General features: G+C 58.5%; 1 protein-coding gene across 2 annotated transcripts in view; it reads left to right on the forward strand.

Moving 5' to 3' along the window:
• Positions 1–24,427, forward strand: part of CRHR2 (corticotropin releasing hormone receptor 2) — a 30,925-nt gene that overhangs the window by 2,544 nt on the left and 3,954 nt on the right. The window contains exons 2-9 of one of the 2 annotated variants that reach the window (XM_008147567.3): positions 3,304–3,397; positions 9,897–10,022; positions 18,078–18,166; positions 19,468–19,577; positions 19,888–20,005; positions 20,607–20,760; positions 21,266–21,326; positions 22,662–22,734. In XM_008147567.3, coding sequence (XP_008145789.2) covers positions 3,304–3,397; positions 9,897–10,022; positions 18,078–18,166; positions 19,468–19,577; positions 19,888–20,005; positions 20,607–20,760; positions 21,266–21,326; positions 22,662–22,734 — 825 coding nt within the window. Of the gene's footprint in view, positions 1–3,303; positions 3,398–9,633; positions 9,737–9,896; positions 10,023–18,077; positions 18,167–19,467; positions 19,578–19,887; positions 20,006–20,606; positions 20,761–21,265; positions 21,327–22,661; positions 22,735–24,427 lie in introns of those variants that run through there. The other variant, XM_008147575.3, reaches the window with a different exon arrangement.

The following is a 24,427-nucleotide window of genomic DNA, read 5'->3' on the forward strand; positions in this document are numbered from 1 at the left end:
TGGTTCGTCTAATGTCGCTTTATTCAAAATTTGGATTTTTTTAAGATATCATTTCAAAGCCACCGGAGGGAAGGATAGATTATTCAATAAGCTGATTGTGTTCATTCTATCTAGCAGCCCCACAGGGCTCACCATGTGCTCGGCACTGTTAGCAGCACCGACATACAGCATCTACTGTAAACTTCACAGCAGCCCCCGGAGATAGACCATCATCATCCCCATTTTACAGATGAGGAAGCTGAGGCCAGGTCATGAGCCCAAGGTCACTGGACCGGCAAGTGGCAGGGCCAGGATTCAAACCAGATAGCCCCACTCCAGATTCCCTTCACGTAACAAGACTTTCCTTTTACTGTGGCTTAATTTTAATGCTGAGTTACTGTTGGGACATTCAGATGACAAAACAATTCAGAAGAGGGTGACTTTTGGGCAAACTGGACATCAGATGAGTCGATAAGCAAGGAGATAATTCCAGACCTGCAGTCCCGTTATAGGGCCTCCTGCTGGCCAGCTCCCTCTCCCTGTTTGGGGTCCAGGTATTTCCTCCCTCCTTCCCCTGTCCTCTCCCCACACCCTAGGCACCTGTGTGCAGGGCCCAGGGCTTGGCACAGGTCAGGGGAGACGGGCCCGGGAGAGAGGGAGCTGCAGGCTTTCGGAGATCAGAGAACACACAAGGAGGGGAGGCCTGGTTTCTGCAGGCCAGCTGGAGGCTGAATTAGGACTGGAAGGGGGAGTGGGCATCGTGGGAAAAGGGACCTTCAGGAACAGGCTGGGGGTGGGGGGGCTTTTGGGTTCCGCCCTTGAGGTCCGACACCTGATAATTAGAACCAAATATCTAAGGTTTCCCCTTCCAGAAAGCCTGCCCAGTGGCTCTGGAAATGAGCTGCCTCCTTCACTTGACTTCCCATCCCTCACCCTCTGTCTCAGGCAGCCTCAGCCTCAGCCCAATGCTGCCTACTGCGCCTCTTGCCTGCTCTGGGACCAGGAGGCCTCCTCCTCTTCACCCCCCCCCCGCCCCGCCCCGCCCCATCCCTGTTTCCCCCTTTCTCTGCCCTCCTCTCTTCCCATTCTCCCCTCTCCATCTCCTCCTCCCTCCTCCGCTTGCCCCACCTCCTCCTTGGAGAGGGGAGCAGAGCCTGAATTTCTTCCTCCTCCCTCTCTAGCCCAGGCTCAACGAAAGCAGTGAATGAAGGGAAGCGAGGAGGAACCTCTCCCTCGGAGAGGAGTCCGCTCTGACCTTGGACAGGGAAGGAGGCGGCGGGAGGGGAGGGGGTGGGGGCCCACCCCCTTCCCCGCTGGTTACTGGCAGCCTGGCTGCAGGACCTGTGGTCCCGTAAATCTCCCAGGCTTAGACCAGGGGCTAAATTTAGAGGAAGCTTTGTCACCAGGCCAGAGGGGAGCATTAGGCTCGGCCAGACCCCCTGGCTCCAGGGCGGTGGCACCTTTGTGGCCTGCCGGGCCCCTGGGGCACAGGTTCTGCCTGGACGGGGCCCAGGGTGGAGGAAGAGCAGCTGGCGTCTTGGCTCCGGCCCGCTGCGTCCTCCCCCTGCCAGGGCCTCTCCCCTGCCCTCCGCTAAGGTGAGGGCTTCCAGCTCCAGGCACAGGGACCAGGACCCGCGGGCCTCTGAGTGAGGATTCAGAGAGAAGGAAACCTGACCAGCAGGAAGGGCCCAGAACCGGAATTCCCAGAACTGGGGCTGAGGACGCAGCTCCATCTGGCTGACGCCATCCATCCGGTTGGCCAACCCACATTGGTTGAGCACCTGCTGTGTGCCGGGCTCTGGGCTGGGAACTGGGGTGAGGGTGGAAGCAGCTCTCTGCCGCTGGGACAGCCGAGAGCTAATCAATGCAGGTGACCCCTAGAGGGGGACAGGGGACAGCGCTCTCCCATCCGACTGGGTGGGATCGTTCATTAGGAGCCCCAGGCCAGCTGGGGAGGCTGAGCATGCGGCCTCCAGCCCCAGCACAGGAAACAGACTGAGCCCCAAGTAGGGAATGTGATGTGTGAGGGCTATCGGATCTGGCCCTGGGGACATCCCGGGATGAACATTGACCCAGCTGTCAGGGAGCAAATATCTGACAGGCAGGGGGAGGGCTATCCACTGGCGGGGCCATGGCTTCTGGAATCCTAGAATCAGGAATGTCAGGGTTGGGAGGGGTGCTGACCACAGAGCAGGGCAAGTGGTGGTCTTGGGAGGAATGGGGGACAAGGATTCGTGTTTGAGAGTGCATTGCTCTCGGTCAGTCTCAGGGCATGAATTTTCCAGCCTCTCAGCCTTTGCGCATGCTGTGCTCTCTACCCAGGACGCCCTTCCTGGCACTGCCCTTATCAGTTGGGCAAACTCCTACTCAACCTTCAAAGCCCACATCAACATGAACACCTTCATGACACTACCCTATTCCTCCGTAGCAAATTGTAGATGCTGTAACAAGTTGGTCACCCATCCATCCTTCCCACCAGAAGATGGTCCCCTGAAGCAGAGGTAACACACCTACTTTATCCCTCCCAGCACCTACTCTCAGGATTTTGCAAGGAGATGGGATCCTGGGTGGTTTTTATCTTTTGGATGGGGCTGCCATTGTTGCAACAACCTCATCTGTTCTCTGGTGAGTGCTCAGACTCACACCGTGGTCCTTCCTTTCCCCCTACTCATCCTCAGGTTGTCTCCAAAATGCCACCTCTCATCCAAAATGCCACCTGTCTCCAAAATGCTCCCCTCTCATCCAAAATGCCACCTCTTCCAGGAAGCCTCCCTTGGTTAGCTGTCTCTCCCAGGTGTTAAACCTAACACATTTTGTAACTGCCTGTTTACCGGTGTGGCAGTGTGAAGTCACCCACTCTCCCCCGCTCCCTTCTGCACCTTCTAAATCTAGGGGATCCCTATCTGGCCTGAGACTACCCAAGTATACCCACTGGGTCCCCCAGCCAGGGCCTGACACACAGTAGGCATCCTACAAGTATCTGTTGGGTAAATGCTAGTGGGCCTCCACCTGGCTCTCTGGCAGAAGGACCAGGGCCCCGTCACAGGGGTGCGTCCCACCCTGAGGAGGAAACCCCTGGGGCTGAGGGATGGACAGAGAAGGTTCCTGTCTCAGAGGTCAAGCTGCACCAGCCACTTCTGAGGACAGGGTTCCAGGCCCGGCCAGGCTGCTATTCTGCTGGTTGGCCTTGTGCATTTCCCACCTGTTTCCCCCTCTGCACCACAGAGGTAAAGGATGAATGACCGAACAGGGCAGGGGACAGACATGTGCGGTCAATCGCTAGCTAGGGCCTGACCTCTGACCCTGGTCCCTCCTATTTCCTAGGCAGCTGGGCCACGCCAGGCGCCCGGAGACCAGCGCCCGTGGGCACTGCTGGAGCAGTACTGCCACACCGCCACCACGCTCGCCAACCTCTCAGGTACGCATGTCCCCTGTGGGCACCGCACGGCAGACCCCAGGATGAAGGTGGGTCCGGGCCTGTGGGAGGAAGAGGCTCTCCCAGGCCAGCCCACACGGGGTGGGTGCTGGACAGGGGCAGCCTCCAGCTTCCAGGCCCAGCTCTGTCTCTGTCCTTGGACAGGCCCTTCCTACTTGGGGCTCAGACTCTTCCCTGGTGATGAGAGCTTGGCTAGGAGTCGCCCTCCAGCTCCCAGCTCCCAGCATCTGCACCCCAAGGAGCGGCAGGAGCTGCATTCAGGAGCCCGAGGAGGGTCCGCCCCGCTGCAAGGCCAGCAGAAGGTGTAAAACCAATTCTCTGGTCACGGTGACTCCAGGGTCACCTCCTTGTAGGGACCTTCGAAGCGGCAGCGGGTGCCTGAGCTCTGACCCCTCGGGGTTTTCCGGCGGCCAGTCAGAGTCAGGGTCAGCCACGGGCTCAGGAGAGACCCCAGGGCCCCACCAGGTCCCGGCCTTCTCAGATCTGCATCCACCGAAGCAGCTGGGAGAGGGGAGGAGGGAGGAGGAAGGCTGGAGGTGCCCTGGGCCCCTGGAGATAAGGGTGCTGGTCAGCAGGGAGACCCAGCGCCAAATGCAGCCTGAGTCGGGCATGGAGGACGACAGCCTGGTCGCCTGCCCTCCTCACAGGTCAAGAGCTCAGGCGTTAGGGTCCGACAGGCCCGAGTCTGGCGCCAGCTCCTCCACCCGCAGCGGTGTGGCCGTGGACAAGCCCCCGACCGCCTGCACTCACTTGCTGGGGCTGCAGTAAGACGCCACAGGCCGAGGGGCTTAAACGACAGAAATTCATTTCCTCACGATTCTGGAGGCCACAGGGCCCAGATCAAACGTCGGCAGGGTTGGTTCCTTCCGGGCCTCCCTCCGTGGCCTGTGGACGGCCGTCTCCGCCCTGTGCCTTCCCTTGCTCTTCCCTCTGGGGGTCTGTGTCCTAATCGCCTCTCCTTAAAAGGACAGCGTCGTTTTGGATTAGGGACCATCATAGTGACTGAATGACCTGCTCCAAATAAGGCCGCCTTCTGAGGCTTTGGGGGTTAGAACTTCAATATGTGGACGTTGAGGGACACGGTTCAACCCCAAACACCTTCCGAGCCGCCATTTCCTCGTCTGTTACAAACGCGTCTAAATTAACCTCAAAGGCTCACTGAGAAGGTTGAATGAGAGACCGTGGACACGCCCAGCAGGGGCCACATCGGGCAGGAAATAGAGCCCCCCCACATCAGGAGGGCCACCTTAACCTCTTCAGAGCTCTCTGCTCTAGAGGGGATGCTGGTTCATTCGTGGACCCACTGTCTTCTCCCTGCTCCCCACGCCCCTCCAACACAGACCCCCGCCTTCCTTATGGCCCCTGAAAAATGGTTCCCCATCCCCTCCTAGTGAGGAGGGTCCCAACTTTTCCAAAAACAAGGCTTCTCCTGCTTCACTTGTAACATCATTTATCTGTTTTTAAACCAGATACAGAGTACACACACACACACACACACACACACACACCACAAATTTGGGGGGAAATATTTTTAAAAATCAAGGAAGAAGACAGTAAGTGCTCCTTGTCCCTCAACCCAGGAATATTCATAATATTTACGAGCCCCCGCAGTTTATCCATCCCTAGAACCTCATGTTTTCTCAGTTTTGTTTTTGTTTTGATAACACTGGGCTGACCCTGTGTCCACCGCTCTGTAACCTGCGTTGGCCTCTTATAGCTCAGAGGGAACGTTCCCCCTGCCGCTGCGCATTCTCCCGGCACGCCATGCTGCCTAGCAGCCAAGTGGGGCCGCATTAGCCTTCATTAGCTGTGCCCCCGAGAGGAGCATCCATGCTATTAGGATGCCCTTGGACTTCAGGAACAATTCATACAGGGCAGTACTCTCCTGTTTAGGGTTTGCTGATGGAGAAAATGCATAAAGTTCAAAAACAGGTGAAACCAAACAATCTATTGTTCAGACACACACACACACACACACACACACACATGATCAGACTGAAAAAGCTAAGTGCAATATGATCAAGGCAATATTGAGAGTGCATAGACAGATAAATAGGCGCATGATTGGCAGTGACCTAGTTTCAAATTGGGTGATAGAGTCATTAGACTTATTGCTGCACACAAACTTCCACGAAAGGAAAGACAAAAATAAAATAAAGTCTGGCCGTGTGTGGGCTACTGGCAACAAGGGGTCATGAACCAAAGGCTACGGTCAATCACACCGTAAGCCCCTAACTGAGGTCCAAGTAAAGGGAAAACACACATAAGCACGAGGGACCTCAGGCTGTGCATGGAGTATTTGTTTCATTCATCACAGAGGTATATGTTGTAAGACATATTGTTTACTCTGTCCATGTGTCCAGTGGATTCAGGGATCCCTTGAAATAACTACTTAATCCAACACACACACACACACACACACACACACACACACACACACACACACACCAGGGCTAGTCGAATGGGAAGAGAGCCTTGGCCAGGAGACCAGGTTGCTGCTAAGGCAGCCCTTCTGTCAGCCATGGCTCTGAGCATAGGCCTGCAGCATGCGGGTGGGCGCTAGGCTAGTTAGTGAGCGTGACCAGCCCTGCCCTCAGGGAGTCCCAGGCTGGGCGAGGAAACAGTAGAAAAACCAACAACCTCGCTGTGGCACAGACCAGCTCCTAGCAGATGCGGGCACCGAGGAAGGCCACCCAGCCCAAACAAGACAAAGGAGGTGAGAGCTAAGCTGATGGTTGGAAGGACGAGTGGACATCAGCTAGGCAAGCTGGAGTGAAGAGCGGTGAAGGCGTTCCTAGCAGAGGGAACGGCACATGCAAAGGTGCAGAGGTATAGAGTGGCTCCAGGGAATGACAAGCTGTCCCAAAGGGCATCTCACGTTGAGCAGGAGGGAGAGGATGCAGATAAAGGACCATGAGGAATGTCCTTTGCAGGGCTTCTGAGGGCCATCGGGAGCCACTCTTGTGAGGAGTGACATGCCCAGGAGCCCAGTCTGGCTTCTGCAGAGATGAAGATGGTGTGGGAGGGACTGAAGGGGGAATTCCTTTTCCTCCTCTGGCCTCCCCTTGCCCAGCTATAAATGAGAAGTTTGCAGAGGGCCTTTCCTGGTCCCATAGCCTGGTCCCAGGGTTCCACATGATACCCCAGGCCCCCTCCCCTATGCCCAGGTGGGGTGGGGTGGGCTGGAGTGGGGAGGATGTATCTGGCCTCGGGGCACTGTCCCCAGTGTCACAGGGCAGGAGCGGGGCAGCTCCTGGACTCTCCTGAGCCTCCGTGCCCTCAGCAGCCGCCCCATTGTTACTCCCAGTGAACCCCACAACTGTGTCCCAGCCGTGCACACCCCTGTCCTTTCAGTCTGGCCACGCACAGCCCCCAAGAGATGCAAAGACAGGCTATCCCCGTACATCCTGTTTTCCAGCTGACATTGGATGGGCGGTGGGGTGAATGAGAGAATGTGTGTGACACTGTGAAGACACGTGACTGCGTGTGACGCCATGTGCATTTGCACTGTGCTCTGCACGCCTGTTTGACGCCTGGCATCAGGCTGTGACCGGAGAACCAAGGTGTGTGTCTGAGCTTGCCTGGAACTGGTCACCGCCACTGCAGCTGACACCGAGGTGCGCCAGCGGCACCTGCCTCACCCAGTGCTGCCCATGACGCACAGGTGTCTTCCCAGCACCTGTCACACTTCCCTGAACTTATTTGCAACCTGTCCCACCAGCCTGGGGGCACACACTGTCCCAAATACCTCTCCCCCTGGCCTCCATCCCAGGGGCCTCCCATCGACCTGTGCTTCCTTAGTTAGCAAAAAGGTCGTACCTTATTTATTTGTAGTTGGATTTAATCCAATTGAAGGAAGTTTTAGCTTTTGACAGTTTTCCCCCCATTTACCTATTTGCAAACACTAAAGTGAGCTGTACAATCAATTTGTTCCAAAGCTGCTACCTTCTCCGTTTCCTCTGTCACACCGAGAGTAACAGACAACTGTGCCCATCATAAGATCCAAGAGAAATGGCCCTGAAACCAGGGGACCGTGGGTCTGTGGGTCTGTGCTCTGGCCCCGGCTGGCCAGTCGAGATGCAGAATGGCCTTTGGCTCTCCCAGGGGAGCCTTCATTCCATGTGTCCGCCCATGGAGAGCAGCCCAGGCCACCCGGGCCGGCCTTCCGTCCTGCAGAAAGCTGCACGTGAGTCGAGGGGACCGTGGCCTCTGGTCACTGGGCACTCGCCACCCCTGACATGGCTGCTCCCCGGCGTGGTGATGAGCCGGTTAATACCTGAGCTTGCCTTCTCCCTTTCCCCTGTGCTGTGATCAGCGTGTGCAGAGCCCTCCTTTATGTGCGATGGAGACTATATCTCAGCGAAGGCGCGGGCTGACCCGCCCGCCACGCGCTAGCCTCTGTGGGATCCTGTGAGGCAGGGCTCAGCCTGGGGCTGGGGACAGGACTCTGCCGGTCTGAGGCTGGGACTGGGACTCAGCTTCTCCCGCCTACTCCTGTGTGCTGGTTGTGACAGACACCAGGGAACCTTCGCCTCTGCAGCTGCCCAGAACGGAGCCCACGGCTCTAATTGTCCCTTCAGGAGGCAGAGGACAGACCTGGCCGGCCAGCCGGCCCGCACCTTGTGCCTGCCAGTCAGCTGGCCCTTGTGAGATTCCAGCGCTGGGCCCTGGTCTCGGCACTCCAGCTCTGCCTGGGCAGGGACAGTGGCATCCGCAGGGAGGCTGGTGAGATGAGCACACACAGGCAGCCAGCTGCCTCCTCCCCTCCCTGCTCAGGGCACCGTGCTGGCCGGGGTGGGCTCAGCCTTCTCTGGCAGCTTTGTTCCCCGTGGAGGCTGGCAGGGGGCAGGACCAGTTCCCCCCGGGGCCTCAGCCCCGGCTCGGCCTGGGTCCCAGCTCTCCCTGCCCTCTAAAGATGGAAACAACACACACACGCACACCGTACATCTTCCTCGTTCTTTGCATCTCAAAACTCAACCAGAGAACCTCGGGCCTGGGAGGGGGCTCAGAGAACATTTCCCTGATGTGGAAACAGCCCCAGAAGAGGGGGTAAGACCTGGGGTAACATGCAGGAAGAGGAGAGACAGGCAGGACCAGAACCCAGCTGAGTTGGGGTGTACCACGCTCCAGACCCTGTCTCCTGAGCCCAGATTCCCCCCACTTAGCAGACGTGAGCAGAGGGCTCAACCCTGGGCGCTCAGAATGGAGCCGGCACAAATTACAGAGCAGGTAGTCCTGATGGGGCCAGAGCAAATGCCACAGAAGGGGTTTTAGCTGCTGCACACTTGCTGTGGGGCCTGCTCTCCACTCTCTCTCGCTCTCTCTCTCTCTCTCTCTCTCTCTCACACACACACACACACACACACACACACCCCACACACCCTCAGGTGGCCCCAGCCAGGAGGAAGAGACCATTCTCTCAGGAGCCCAGGCTACGGCAGACCCCGGTGTTTGAAGTCTCCACTTAATTTCAGACAGTTTCTCCCCAGACCGCGCCAGCGCCTCCTCTCTCCAGGCCCTCCTCTCCAGGGCTGGTTCTCCTGGGAAATCCCCGGCCACCCCAGGGGCCCCCCGCCCCCCTCTTCAGGCACCTCGTTCTCACTAGACTTTTCGGTGGCCTCCCCGCTTCCTTTGCAGCCCCTCCAATCCACTTCCTTCCCAGAGGCCACGGGGAGCTTTTCTGGAACGCAGATCTGCACGTGGACTCTCTCGCCCGCTTCCCCCCCCCAACCCCTCCCCACCCCACCCCACCCCATCCCATCCCATCCCACCCCCGCTACCCCCTCTGGTAGGTAGAAACTCTCGTTTAGGCAGGCTGCACCCCGGCGGCTGCGATCCTTGGACAGACGGACGGACGGGGCATTCCGCCACCCCCGGCCCACCCTCTCCATCCCCACCGCCCTCCTCTGGACCCCAGAACGCGGACTCCCGCGGGGCCCGGGGGTCGGGGGCTGGAGGAGCCGCCCGGCCCCGCCCCCTGACGCGGCCATTGGACGCGCCCGAACGGGTGGGCCCGCCGTTCAGTGCGCTGCCAGCGCCTCTTGGTGAAGGTCCCGACCGGGCGGCTCCTGGCGATCGGGCGCAGCGCCCGCAGGTCAGGGCTGGGCGGGCAGGACCCACGCCCGGTTCTCTGGGCGCTCACTCGGCCCCCGGGCCCCGCAGCCGCACCGAGCGCGCACTCACACGCCGTCTCTGCGCGCGGCGGGCTGTGGGGCGCGATGGACGCGGCGCTGCTCCCCAGCCTGCTGGAAGCCAACTGCAGCCTGGTGCTGGCCGGAGAGCTGTTCCCGGACGGCTGGGCGCTGGCCCTGGACCCCGAGGGTAGGCGGGGGGCGAGCCGACCCGGGCGGCGCGGGCTCCTTCCCTGCACGCTGGGTGCGTTCAGGGCCCGGCGCTCCGAGCGCCTGGAGCCCCGCGCCCCGCGCCCCACGCCCGCCCCGACCACCTGCCTGAGCCCCGCTCCGCTCTCTCCCGTCGCCAGGTCCCCTCTCCTACTGCAACGCGACCTTGGACCAGATCGGGACGTGCTGGCCCCGCAGCGCAGCCGGAGCCCTGGTGGAGAGGCCGTGCCCCGAGCACTTCAACGGCATCAAGTACAACACCACGGGTGAGTGCCCGGCCCTCCTGCCCGGAGGGCGGCTTAGGGAGCGGAGGGGCCCCGACCCAGCAGCGGAGACGTGCGGAGGGTCCGGGCACCGCCAGCCGCTGGCGATAGGGACCCTTGTAACGTTGGGGACTCTCCTTGTGCCCCCTGTGGTCAGAGCTCAGCGAGGCACTGATTTGCCCACGACTCCCGCGCGCCGAGCTGCGAGAACCCAGAAAGGGGAGAAGAACACTCTTCCTCCCTTTTGAGGGTGAACGCCTCTTCCAGGTTATCTACACGGGGGGCGTGAGGCTCCCCATTAGAGCGTCCCGGGCGGGGCGGGGGTGTGTGTGTGGGGAAACACTGCACTGAGTCCCAACCCCCAGGGTGTCACTCTTCACGCCCAGAGAGGGGAGGGCAGGAGGCAGCCAAGCCCGGCACAGAAGCTTCTGGGCCAGCGTGTGGGGTGCTGCCTGTCCTACCCGGTGTCTCCAGACTGACCCTCTGGGCTGAGTCAGAGGCCGTGGGCGGGTTTCCTCCGGTGCCCCAGGTCTCAGGACCACCCCCGCCTCCCCCGGGGACAGCCTGTGCCCCTTCCTCCTGGCTGGAGGCTGGGGAGCCGCCCAGCATCCAGGTGGGGTCGTTCAGCACCAGCCCTGGGAGTGGGGGCTGCCTGAGTCTATGCCCCGTGCAAGGTCTGGTGGGAGCCAGGCAGGAGCCAGGGCAGCAATCACGGGTCCCCCTGAAGGCCACTCACCTCTCCAGCCCCACCCCACCGGCAGGGGGCCTCCGGGGAGGGAGAAGGGTGTCAGAAGCCCGTGCTGGGAACATGGTAGCAACCTCTCTCTGAGTGCCTGTCTGAAGGGTGGCACCGCTCGCCCACCCCTCTCAAGCACGCGTGTGTACACACACACACACACACACACACACACACACACACACGTCTGAGCTCTTAGAGCTTGAGGCCTTTGCTGAGAGAGACGGTTAGAGGGCCAGACCGCAGTGCCTGCATCTGAGGCCAAGCACACTCCCCTGTGGGCACCTGCTCCGGGGGAGGGCTCCCCTGGGCCCAAGGGCCCAGCAGCAGAGGACCCCCTAACGGAAGGGGATGGCGGAGACAGTGAGGCCGCTCAGGAGGAGCCCTGCCTCATCTGAGGACATGCTTTCTCTCCAGGGTTACAACAGACCTCCCTGCTGGAAGTGAGGTCCCCGCCCCGGGAGGTGTGCAAGCAGCAGGAATGACGTCCATGCTCCTCAGTCCTGAGATTATAACACTGTATTTTTAGGGTTCTGCGAGCTGTGTGGGGTGTGGCCGTGGAACTCGGGGTCCCTGAGTCAGCCTGGGCCAGGAGACTAAGGGTTAAGGGGGGTGATAAAGCATCTCAACCCATAGGCTGTGGACCGGGGGCTGGGGAAGCTCTGCTCTGGTTCCTACCCCAGCCTGGGCTGTCCCCTGTTCACCCCAACCAGCCTGGAGTGCTCTGCTCGGGCCCCTCCTCCCACGTGTCCCTGTGGTCCTCACAGCTACAGAAGAGCTGCTGCCTCCTCCTGGACAAGGTCCACTTTCCTCCTGAGGAATTGCCCAGCCCAGCCCAGCCCAGCTCAGCCTCGGGACCTCAGGCCCTGTTGGGAATGGCTGGCCCCATCTGTAGGGAGGCATCTCCTAGAACAGGGGATAAAGGGACACTCCATCTAACCCAACCCCATGGAGAGGATGGGTCCCCACTTCCCAGAACCCCCTTCTAGACACGTGCTGAAGCATGGATAGTGTTCACATGGAAACGCATCAGCTGAGTGGTCTCCAGCCAGACGGGTCGGTCTTTGCATTGGGTCCGCCTGCTGTGCAGGAATCTCCTCTTCGGCTCTGAGGGGACAGAGATGACAGGAAAGGCTGAGCTCAGCCCTCAGGCGGTCCAGGCAGCTTAAAGACCAGACTCACACAAATCCACAGTCAGGGGCTGGGAAGGGGGGCTTGGTGGGCACTGGAGCATTCCTGGAAGGCTTCACGGAGAGGGTGAGGTTGGGCCTTGACGCAGTGGGGATGTCACAATTCTCAAAGACAGGCCTGGTGCATGTGGTGGAGCCTCGGGGCGGGTCCCAGATTGGCATGGCAGTGGGCACAGCTGACTGCACCTTCTGGGACCTGGTGTAGCAAGAGAGAGCCTCTTGCTTCCAGAAAAGCCAGCTCCAGGGTCTCCCATGAGAAAGTGTGTCCCAGGGGAGAGAGATCTAGTTCTGCCTGTGCATTGCTGGTGACCCTGGACATGTCACTCTCCCTCTTTGGGCCCCTTTAGACCAGTCAGGGACAAGTTGCCTCCCCCTCTTAAGTTCCCAAGGAGACGCCTGCTGACTCTGTTTCCAACGTGCTTTTCAGGGGACAGTCAAGGATCTCTGGCCCTGAATCTGGAGGATGCTAGCCACAAGTTTGCTATTGTAGACGGACACCCCTACCCCAGGTGGGGTTGGACTTACAGTGTCAGCAGTTCTGGAAACAGGGCTTAACCTACCCGTGACACGCATATGAGACCCTACATGCTCCCCGCGTGTGTGACCGCAACTTTTGCATTTGCCATGCAGCTCGGTGAGGCCTGGGTGGCAGGCTGTCCCCTTGGCCCACTCCAAGCCTCTCATCCTCTCTCAGGGCTACCCAGTCACCTAGGCAACAGCATCACCTCGGTCCATCCGGAGCCCCTGTGTGCTCAGTTCTATGTAGCCCTTCGGAAAGGACCGGAGGAGAGGGTGACCTAGACCTTGCCTCCTTAGGCTAGCTGGGAAATCCCAACCAGCATGCACTAGGAGAGGTAGCAACTGAACCCGCAGGTGGGCTGGAGCAGTCCTGGGAGCATTTGGAGGATCAAGGGCGGAAGCTTGGTCTTCAAGAGGGACATGAATTAGTGTAGCCTTCTTGGACTGGGCCAGGGCCAGGGGCTGAAGGCAGGGTGAGAGCACTGGGTTCTAGGATCTCTCCAAGGTAGGTAGGGCACCTGCATAGATGGTGGGGAATGGGTCTGCTCCGCTGTCCGTGGTGCTGAACATTCCTGTCGTGCCCAGTGACCTCATTCCTTCAATGAGTGTTGCTTCTGGTCCTTCCCACCTTCCTGGTAGCATCTGCCAGCACCTTCCTCCTTTTCATGATCCAATGACCACGTTACTGGCCCTCCACCACAGTCCTACTCACTCCCCACGCCCAACCTGTCTCTTGCACTCTGTCCCCCATAACTACCACGAAAATTGTCCCTGTCTTCTATGTCCTATTTCCTATGACTTGCCGGTTAGAATAACAGAGATAGCAGTGCCAACCTAGTGGACCCTTGAAGGTGATGTAGGGATGTTTGGGATTGTCACAGTGACTCGTGGTCACTACTGGCTCTTAGCATCTTGAGAAGCCCCCTTCCCAGCCCCCCTCCCCAGCCCCTGACTGCGGATCTGTGTGAGTCTGGTCTTTAAGCTGCCTGGGCCGCCTGAGGGCTGAGCTCGGCCTTTCCTGTCATCTCTGTCCCCTCAGAGCCGAAGAGGAGATTCCTGCACAGCAGGCGGACCCAATGCAAAGACCGACCCGTCTGGCTGGAGACCACTCAGCTGATGTGTTTCCATGTGAACACTATCCATGCTTCAGCACGTGTCTAGAAGAGGGTTCTGGGAAGTGGGGACCTATCCTCTCCATGGGGTTGGGTTAGGTGGAGTGTCCCTTTATCCCCTGTTCTAGGAGATGCCTCCCTATAGATGGGGCCAGCCATTCCCAACAGGGCCTGAGGTCCCAGAGGCTGAGCTGGGCTGGGCTGGGCTGGGCAATTCCTCAGGAGGAAAGTGGACCTTGTCCAGGAGGAGGCAGCAGCTCTTCTGTAGCTGTGAGGACCACAGGGACACGTGGGAGGAGGGGCCCGAGCAGGGCACTCCAGGCTGGTTGGGGTGAACAGGGGACAGCCCAGGCAGGGGTAGGAACCAGAGCAGAGCTTCCCCAGCCCCCGGTCCACAGGCTATGGGTTGAGATGCTTTATATATACTTTATATATTTATAATACTTGACCCACCTGTGATGCCAATACCATCCTTGAGAAGAAATTTGCCTTACTGTTTCTGAGAGGGGAAATTGAGGCCAAGAAGGAAGGGACTTAGCCAGCCAGAGAGAAAACTACAGCTAAAATATAGGCCCCCATCTTTTCCCAGCCAGGTGCCTGGACCGCTCAGGTGACTGCCTGAACCAGGCACTCCTATTACAGTGGCAGCATCTGAAAGGAGAAGAGCCCTTTCAACAGGCCAGGGCCACTCTGGTGCAGAGTCCCAGCACGCTGCTGGGGAGGGGGTCCAGGCTTCCCAGGCCACAGAGCCCTGGAGGACAACACCCTGCCCATATCACTCAGACCCTAATGCCCCTGGCGGGCCACACTGCACACCACCGGCATCGATCTTTGGCAGGGGCACCTGTGTTGCTGTGGTAACAGACATCCACCTCACTGCATCCATCCCCCAGACTCTGGCCTGGCCACCTGTCCTAGGACGTTCCGTGCCCATCTCCCTGTGGTTCCCAGAGGAGACTCTTCCCTTGTCTGTCACTCTCCTGTCCCAGGCTGTGCCTAAGGGCTCAGCATCCTCATTAGCCAGCTCCCCTGAAGAGCTGGGGACATCTGTCTGCCAGTCCCCTGGTACCCAGAGTCTGTAGACAGAACCTCATTCCCGGGCATGCCTGGGCTTCTGAGGGAAACCCCCTCCTGCTACCACATCCCACATCCCAGACCCTGCTTCCCAAGGTTTCGGCTGACCTGAGTCAATTCGACACAGTCTGCTGAGGGGGATCCGATGACTCCAGTGCAGTCTGTCTGTGCCTACTGGTCTGTCCCCAGGGAGCTCAACTTCAGTAGCAAAGAGTAGGATCAAGTCCAGTGAGATGATGTGCAGTGAATCATGGCAAATGCTCGAAAAGAGATGCCTGTTTGTCACACGAGAGGTTGTAGCACAACAGTGGATTGTGAAGTCAATTCAGTGGGGTCATGACCAGCATTTGTACATAAAATAAACAGAATTAATTGGAATAGAATACAAAGAAAAAATATGACTGTAGTTAAGATAAATGTCACTTTGTGGAGGTGAATTCAGTGATGCGGGGTGTGTGTGTCTGTGTGTATGTACTGGATTGTGATATGAAATGGATGTGTTGCTGTGGTTCAAGGGCAATAGATTATGAAAGCCTATGTTCCAAGGACTGGGAGGCATAGAGGAGGTGTAAAAAGAGAGAAGAGAGTATTAATACCTCAGATGTTAAAGGAACCTCTAGGAGCTGGCATTTGGGCAGGGGTTTAGAAGATAGGAGTTTTCCAGTGGGCAGTGGGTAAGCGTGCGGAGGGCGTTTCAGGGACTGGTTCAGCAGAGAGACAGTGTGGGCCCTGCCTGCTAGTGCCAATGTCAGCTGCCGGGGAAACCGCTGGGGATGGGCCAGGAAAGTTAGGCTGAGCACGAGTGTCCAGGACCTTGGATATCACACTGAGAATGTTGGGCTTTATCCTCAAGAGCAATCAAAAGCTGCCTGTGGCTTTTAAGCATAAAATAACATGATCACTCTCACAGTTGGGGTAAAGGATAGAGAAAGTCAAGGGGTGAGAGAAAAATCAGGGATGCAAGACAGGAGGCTGTTGTGCCAGTCTAGGTAAGATGACGAGAGGGAGTGGTGGGATGGACAGAAGGGGGGTGGACTCCAAAAAAATAAAAGAATTCACAGAACTCGGTACCCCAGCGGCATTGACACGAGGGACCAGAAAGGTCTCATATTTGCAGCATCTCTATCCTGACTCTCTGCCATCCATAAGCCTTCCTGTGGTCAGTACCAGCTGAGATACCATACTATGGAAATGAGTACTCTGGGGCCTGCCCACAGGGAGTCCCACACTGATCAACTCAGGCCAGGTCATGAGCAAGGGCCAGAAGTGTGAGGCTCACATTGTTGGAACTGGGTGTGGGGAATCTTGAGAGAGAAGGAGCTGCGAGATGGGAGCAATCAAGGAGGCCTTCCTGGAGGAAAGGGCTTAGCCATGAACGTCAAGAAAGCCAGGTAACATCTATGAATACATTCCCAGAAGATAAACTTTTCTCTTTGAACCACAGCTAGAATCAGGGTCTGTCTCACCTCACACAGGCCTGTGGAGAGGGACAGGTGGTTATTTTACAAAAGGACCTGCCCTCCTAAGATACCTTGACAGGGGTCCTTTCAGCTTCACCCTACACTCTGTCCTTTAGTTCAGCGACTTCACTGACCCTATGCATCAGATTCTCTTAACACACAACCTTTCTGTAGTAAAACAGAAATTTACATTACTGTTTCTGAGAGGGGAAACAGAGGCCAAGAAGGAAGGGACTTAGCCAAGGTCCCCTGAGGAGGGAGAAAACCTAAGTGAGGAACTGGGTGCCATGGTGTCCTCACATTGGGGTTGGAATTGGTGTCAGACCAGCATTGGCCTGGGGAATACTCCAGGGCCAAGGTCCTGCCAGAGGCAGCCTCACGCTGGCAGGGCCCAGGGGCAGGAAGAGGCCAGTAACCACGCTGAGTTTGAAAAATCTGTGCGCTCAGAGCACCGAATTAAAAAACAATTAAGCTAATAGAATCTCCACCATTGCTTCTGCTCCTCAGCAAGTGCTCCTTAATAATTCCATTGCTTTTTACTCACTGTCAGCTCGACGGAAGTGGTTTTTTTATGTAACTTAATTATCTCAGAACTCACTGCTTCCAAAAACGATCTAAGTCCCCCCTCTAGCTCTGCGCTTGTGTTCTGTGTGCTGTTTATCTTCATTAGCTTTATATTGTATATCCTATATAATAAAAGGCTAATATGCAAATTGTCCCCTCAACTGGGAGTTCTACCAGGGGGCGGGGCTGGCCGGCCAGGCTCCCACGTCCCCTCAGGGGGGGGCAGCTGGACCCACCCATGCACGATTTCGTGCGCCGGGCCTCTAGTCTAACAGAAGCCAAAAGAAAATTCTGCAGACAACCGTTCAGTAGCCAGAGAGCAGAAGCCTGGTACAGATCACCCCAACAATGGAGCACTTAGAATTTATAACCAAGTGGGGGAGGTAAGAGTCATACTAATCATGCAATGCAGAGCAGAAGCCAGCAAAGGGCTTTGGGAGTTCTCAGGTGGGAGGGATTGCTCCCGGTGCGAGGGTAGGCTACCTGGAGGAGGTGGCTTAGGAGGGAGACCTTGACGTCAAGCTAGAATGATAGAAAGATAAACACATTCTTTGGCTTTCGTACATCTCCCTTGGATAAAACCTGCACTTTTGTACATCAGACATGGAGGTTCTGAAATGGCTTTTCACACGTCACGTTCCAACTTTAACAGAGGCTCAGACATTGAGAGACATCACGTGGGGGCCACCCAGGCAGCCGGGGCTCAAGGTCAGCAGAATGGCCCTGTTTCCCCAAATGCCCCCCATTCCTATGTACTCAGTAGCCTAGAGGTTATGAACATCAAGCCTGAAGCCTGGCCTCCTGGGTCTGAATCCTCTTCTCATTCTTGTATCTTTGGCGGGCAGCCCAATCTCTTTGTGCCTCAGTTTCCCCTCCGTGAAATGGGTTTGTGTTAGGAGCTCTTTCACGGGGTTGCTGTGGAGATTGAGCGGACAGCCAAGAGAAAGCAGAGGGGATGTGGTGCCTGGAAAACACCTGCTGTGTCAGTGGCCGCTGTTATTGCAATGAAAGCCCTGATCCTGGTAGGAAAAGTATGGAGCATGTAAGCATAACATGGTTCAGATAAGAATGGAAATCATTTGGCTGAAAGCAGTGAGTCTTCACCCACCTCTCAGGGCTTACAGTTGGGTTCCGTTTCAAACAAAATCAAAGGGAGTGTTCGAACTAGTCTAAGACTGTGCGGAAATGGGTTTATTATTCATGCCTCTTAGCTGCCGCGTGTGGTTAAGTCTCGTGTGCAGTTTTCACACACACGACTTTCAGATGAACTTGTAGGTGCGTGTTGTGTTTCCTGCCCCAGGGAAGCTGAGAAGTGTGGGCCTTGTCCTGGGGGAGCCGGGGAGCCAGGGAGTGTTCTTGAGGAGGGGAGTGACCTGCCTCGTGGTGGTTGGCGTCTTTTGTAGGAAATGCCTACCGAGAGTGCTTGGAGAACGGGACCTGGGCTTCACGGCTCAACTACTCGCAGTGTGTGCCCATTTTGGAGGAATCAAAGGTGAGTGACCCCCCCCCCTGCCCTGACCCTGATGGACTCAGGGTGAGTGCACAGGATCCCCGGGGTGGCAGAACCAGGCCTGTCTCCCAACCACTCCATTCTGCACCTCTGACCCCTGCCCCACGTCCCACCCTGTGTTGAGGGACACTGTGGTGAGGTAGAGAAGGGTGGCACGTGACACAAGCAGGGAATGACTCTGTAGCCGGTGCCCCAACATCTCACAGGCTGTGTGACTTCCTTCCTCGTCTGGGCCTCAGTTTCCCCAGGTGGCACTCTAACTCTGACTCCACGTGGACATGAGAGCAGCCCCCAGAAGGGCAGGCCCACAGGAAGCTGGGTCCTGCTCAGACCCCACTAGCCCCTCTTGCTCTGAAACGGAGCTCCCTGCTGCCTGCGGGGCCAGCCACCTCCCCTTTAAAGCTACGTTTCACTTCTGACCCAAAAGGATACGTCCCGCCTCCAGGCCCCTCCTCACTCACCAAACACAGTCCTCAGGGGCCGGGAGAAGACCATTTGTCCACCCTGAGAAAGCGATTCTTCAACATGTGAGCCGAAGGGCCACTGCGGTGAGGGCCGTGGGCGTGGAAAGCGGGACGGTCCTCAAGGAGAGAGGTTTGCTCCGGCCTCTGTTGTCCCCGCCGTCTCACGGCCCCTCTGAGGGTGGCAAACCAAATGGGGCTGGGAGAGCGCCCCCTGTGGCAGGAAGGAGTCCTTCGTCACCGCCTGTCTAGAATTGCCAACCCCGTGCGGATAATAAAAGGCACAATGGCTTTTATTGGATTTTGACATTGTTCTTAAGCCGCTGCAGACAACACACCTGCCCCTCCCATGGCTACACCCAAGGGCAGACTGATGCCAGGGCAACCCTCAGACCTCCCAGCAGTCACTGCTTCTGAGGCAAGATGGCAGGGTAGCCCCATTGTACAGATGTCAAACTGAGGTCCAGAGATTTGAGTCAACTCACCCTCAGTTGCTCAGCCGGCTGGGGTCTGAGCTGAGACTAAACACAGGGGTGGCAACTCCCAATTCGGAATTAAAAAGAAAAGAAAATCTACCCGCACCTCTGGCACGTCTCAGAATCCACTATGTCCAAATCTGCTCCAAAATGGCATGTCGGGAGGCCTGACCACAGCCACTCATACCAAGAGCCACCCAGCGGCAAACCAAAGGCAGGGAGCCGCAGGGAGGAGCCCTCTGCCCTCCAGGTCAGGACATGCAGGGCGGCCATCGCTGGAGTGCTCAGCACCGCCTTCCGGGGGCCCCATGCCTCTGTCTGCCCGTATGTCTGTCTGTCTGTCCAGCAAATGAAGTATGAGCTGCACTTCCACATCGCCCACATGGTCAACTACCTGGGCCACTGCATCTCCATGGCAGCCCTCATGGCCGCTTTCCTGCTTTTCCTGGCCCTGCGGTGAGTCACCCCGCCTCTGATTCCTCCCTGTCCTCCTCCCACAACACCCCCTTCACCTGTCCCAGGCACTCACCTCCGCCCCAGGGGCCCTGGAGCCAGCAGACGGAGGGCCTGTCGGGGAGTCGCGCCCGGCAGGCCCATGGATGCCATGGGGAGGCTGGCAGTGAGAGGCCCGACCGTGGCCACCACAGCGGGACTTTGGCTCCTGGTGCAACCCTGCCCTCATGCCAGGCTGTCCCTACCTGGCCTCCTGAGGCTCAGCCCTCGCTGACCCCTGATCCTGGCTGACCCCTGACCTGGCCTCCTGCAGGAGCATTCGCTGTCTTCGGAATGTGATCCACTGGAACCTGATCGGCACCTTTATCCTGCGGAATGTCACGTGGTTCCTGCTGCAGCTCATCGACCACAAAGTGCATGAGAGAAATGAGGTCATTGGGCAACCGGTTGGGGCTGGGCCCAGGGGTTGGGGGGATCCCTGCTGCTGGGGGGGGGGGGCGAAAGAGCAGCAACCAACATTCATTCTCCCAAACCCAGAGACTGGAGATGCCCCTCCATGGCTCCGCCCACCTTCATGGACCCCGCACTAGTATTTATGTCACAGTTTTCTTTTCATCGAATCACTCCACCTGAAATCACTTTCCTACATGAACGCTCACCTCCCATCCCTAAATGGAAACCAGTGTGACGTATGGGTTAAAGGTGACCCCCCAAAAACAGCACCCCGGCAACACAACAGCGGTGCCCTCCAGCCTCTGCCTGCAGGCCGCTGGGAGCCAGCCCCTCGTTCTTGGCTAAAAGGGGGAATCAGAAACCTTGGAGGAGGTCAGACACTCCCGTGCCGGGCGGAGACGGCGCGTCCGCTCAGGCTGAAGCAGTGAGCGAGCAATGACGAGGGCTAACCCACCCAGGAGGGGATTTGAGGGCGGTCGCTGCCATGTCCATGAACCACTGAAATGACCGGCCCTCCGCCGGCGCCCCGGCCACACACTTGGGCCCGGCCGCAGCCCTGACCGCCGCCTGCCCGTGCAGGTCTGGTGCCGCTGCATCACCACCGTCTTCAACTACTTCTTGGTGACCAACTTCTTCTGGATGTTCGTCGAGGGCTGCTACCTGCACACGGCCATCGTCATGACCTACTCCACCGAGCGCCTGCGCAAGTGGCTCTTCCTCTTCATCGGATGGTGTGAGCGTCCCCAGGGGGGTGGCAGGGCCAAGCGGGGAGGGGGTGCTACTGTCAAGGTCATTTCTCTTCACCTTGGGTCCCAGGACAGACCCACAGCCCTGCCCACCATCCCCAGGACAGTCCCCAGCGCAGCCAGACCGCTGCAGGCTGGCCAGGAGGAAGCAAAGAGTCCCTCCAAAGCGCCTCCCGCACAGGGACCTGTCTCCCGCCTGGAGCGGCGGATCCAAGGCCTTGGTCTCTGGCTCTGGACGAGAAGCCGCCAGCGGCACGTCTCTATCAGAACACCCAGTCCCCTGCTCTCTCTGGCCTGCCCCGAGGGGACGGCTGAGGGTGCTGGAGGGGCAGGGGCTGGGGTCTAGGGACAGGCCCTTGGTCATGGGGGGGTCTGCAGTGGATGATTGGGAACATGGTCTCGGGCCCCTTATGGTCCCCCTACCCTGTGTTCTATAAGAGGGTCCCCTGTCTACCTGTCTGTCCACTACAGCCACGTCTGTCTTTTTTCCAGGCATCCCCTGCCCCCTCATCATCGCCTGGGCCCTTGGCAAGCTCTACTATGAGAACAAACAGTGAGTCGGACAGGCCAGCCATGCGTCAGGGTCAGGGGTGTCCGGACGGGGCAGCCATGGGCTCCGCCAAGCCGTAGGGAGGTGTGGCAGCCACACGGGACAGATCGGCTTTTCCTCGTCCTTAGGTGAAAAAATACAGCCCGGACACCCAGAGGTGCACCTGTGGTCGGTTGAACTGAGTTCGGATTTCTGGCTCCTTTAAGCGCCCTTTGGCCTTTGGGAAGGCCTCCTCCTCAGAACTGGGGGGGGCAGGGAGGAGGCCAGGAGCCTCTCACAGACCCCGGGGCTGCGGCGTGTCCTGGGACTTACCTGCGTCAGAGCCTCTGCCATACGAAGCCACGGCGCAGATGATGGCAACCTGGTCATGGGTCCGACAGGGAGCCGCTGGGAAGCCGGGCGCCACCAGCTGAGAGGAGAGGACAGGGGACCGTCAGTGTCTGCACACAAGCCTCCAGGGCGTCCCTGAGGCTGGAGAGAGCAGATGGGATTTGGGGGTGGGGGCAGGAATGGGGCGCAGTCCAGAAGCTCGGCATTCGGAAGTGCTCATGATGATAAAAGCTACCCAAGAATCAAGCGGCAGCTTTCATCATGGTGTGGAAGGAGACGGGGCCTCCTGTCACAGGGGGTATCGAGCAGAGACCAGAAACCCCGGTGCTGGGAGGCAGCTGGGAGATGCCTGTCTGAGCCAGGTGCTCCGGATGCCCTCTGAGGGGGCAGGGACACAGGCGTGGGCCCTTCTCCAGGTCCAGGACGAGGTCCTGGGCCAGCCCGGCCCCAGACCCAGACCCCGAAGCTTCACCCTCCATTCGCCCTAGAGAGCAACCAAGCCTCTGGCAGCAGCAGGCCGCCTCCGCGATGAATGAGGCTCGGCTGGGAGGAAGGCAGGCTCGGGGCAGGAGGAGGCTCCTGCTGTTTGTGCAGCGGAGTGCCTGGCACCCGGAGCAGCGGGTTCTAAGCAATGCATGAACAGGGGCACAGGCGGCTGGACCCGAGACCAGTGAGGGGGCAGCCCAGCTCTCCCTCATGAGCCCTGGGCCCAGCAATCTAGAATGGGTGCGGGAGTGAGGAGGAGGAGGAGGGGGAGGGGGAGGAGGCGACTCAGGCCACCCTCAGCCTGGCTGGGGAGACCCTCTAAGCAAGACCAAAGGTAGCCGGGGTGAGCACAGTGGTCAGTGGGGCTGGGACATCCCCCCGGGCTGCTGGGGAAGGTACAGCCCTGGAGGATGGGTGTCAGGGAGGGTCAAGCTGGAGGCCCCTGGGCCTGAGTCTGCGGTGGTCCCCCCCCCCCCCCCCCGCTGCGGCTCAGCAGGCCACTGACAGCCCCCACCTTTGCAGGTGCTGGATTGGGAAGGGGCCGGGCGACCTAGTGGACTACATCTACCAGGGCCCCATCCTCCTCGTGCTCCTGGTAGGTGGACACTGGGACGGGGCTGGGGACCAGGGGAGCAGCCGAGGACCCACCCGGCTGAGACATGAGGGAGCGACGTGGCATGGAGAGCCCCCCCACCCGCCGCCCCGCACACACTCAGTCCATGCCACCGGCTTCCTGACACCTCCCTCCCTTCTCAGCTCGCTCTCCCCTCGCTCTGTGTCCATGCAGCCCCTCCCCTCCCTGGCACTGGGCTCTTCCTCTGGGCAGAGAATGGGTCTGACTGGCCGGTTGCTAGTGCCCTCCCACAGGTGACATCCCCATGCCAGGTAAACGCTGAGCCAGCCAGGCGAGGGGGCAGCGGTGGCCAGAGAAGGGGGTGCAGGCTTCTGTTCAGCCCGGACCTCTACCCCTGTCCTCCCCCAGCAGCCTCCTCAGGGCCCAGCCCAGCCCCAGCCTGGAGCCCTGGTACCAGAATGAAGCGTAATGAGCAATTGTTCCTAGTTCACCTCCCCGCCCTTTGCCAAATGTTTTTGAATCTGTGGTACAATTGCCACCCATCTTTAATCCACAGTGAGCTTTAATTAAGGTGGAATTTAAGTAGGGGCTGCATTCTGCAAAAATGAACCCATTATATATCACACATAAAGGAGAGAGACTCACAGAAAGGCCCCTAAGAAGTTGGCATTTGTGTAAGACTTATTTCAGGCTCGGTAATTTCAGGCTCCTGTAGGTACCAGCCCTTAAAGGGCCACACGCTCCTGGGAACTGGGAGAGCGGCATCCATCCACCTCTTGCACACAGCAGGTGCCTAATGAAGGCCTCCTTGGTCTACCTTGAGGGCGGTGACTGTTTATCTCTTTTATTGCCTTACTCTCTTTTTTGTGACTTTTTCCGGGATTCATTTGACCCCCGTCCTCAGAGTGTCCTTAATGTATGTGCACTGGAGATGACTGAGAAGGTTTCTCACCCCCGCCTGAAATTGCACCATCAGGGCTCTGTTATTTCAGAGGCAAAGCCAGTCTGTGTCAGCAGTGCGTGGGGGAAGGATGGTCCTTGGAGTCCCAGCTGCAATGAGTCCCTCGCCCCCAGTATGAATGGAAACTCCATGAGACCCAGTCCCTCCCGGGCAGCTGCTGAGAGCCCTCCTGGAGGACAGGCCTTGTGACGACCCTGGAACCCAGCCAAGGAAGGCTGGCCTGGATGAGGGACCAACGATAGTGGGGAGCAAGCCCCCAGTGCAAGCAGGTGGGACAGTGGTGAGGAAATGAGTGGAGGAAGGCAGACAAGACTCAACCAGCTTTCCCTCCGTGCCCAATTCCCGGCTCCACCCTCACCTCCAGGGCATTTTGCGTGTCCTTGCCTTTGGACCCAGCCCACACCCAGCTGTTTGCACCAACAGGGCTTCCAGGTGCCAAGGGTCAGCCCTTCCAGAAGCTCCATCCCTGTGCTGTCCAGACCTCGCATTCCCCTGTGTCTGGGAGAAGTAGGGAGCTGCTTCCCATTTCACAGATGAAAACGCTGAGAGATGGAGCGACCTGGCCAAGGTCACCGCTAACTGCTAGCTGAGCTGAGACTCAGGGGCTGGTCCCCCACCACCTGTGCCATCGTCTCTGTAGGATATGTGCTTGGGGGCCCTGCCCCACCCCGAGCTGAGAGGGCCCTGCAGGAAGGAATCTCGTGCTTTGGGTTCCCAGCTATTCCCACCTCCCTCCTGGACCTGTGTCCTGAT

Source organism: Eptesicus fuscus, chromosome 14 (genome assembly GCF_027574615.1).
Source record: "Eptesicus fuscus isolate TK198812 chromosome 14, DD_ASM_mEF_20220401, whole genome shotgun sequence".
In the NCBI taxonomy this organism is placed as follows: Eukaryota; Metazoa; Chordata; class Mammalia; order Chiroptera; family Vespertilionidae; genus Eptesicus; species Eptesicus fuscus.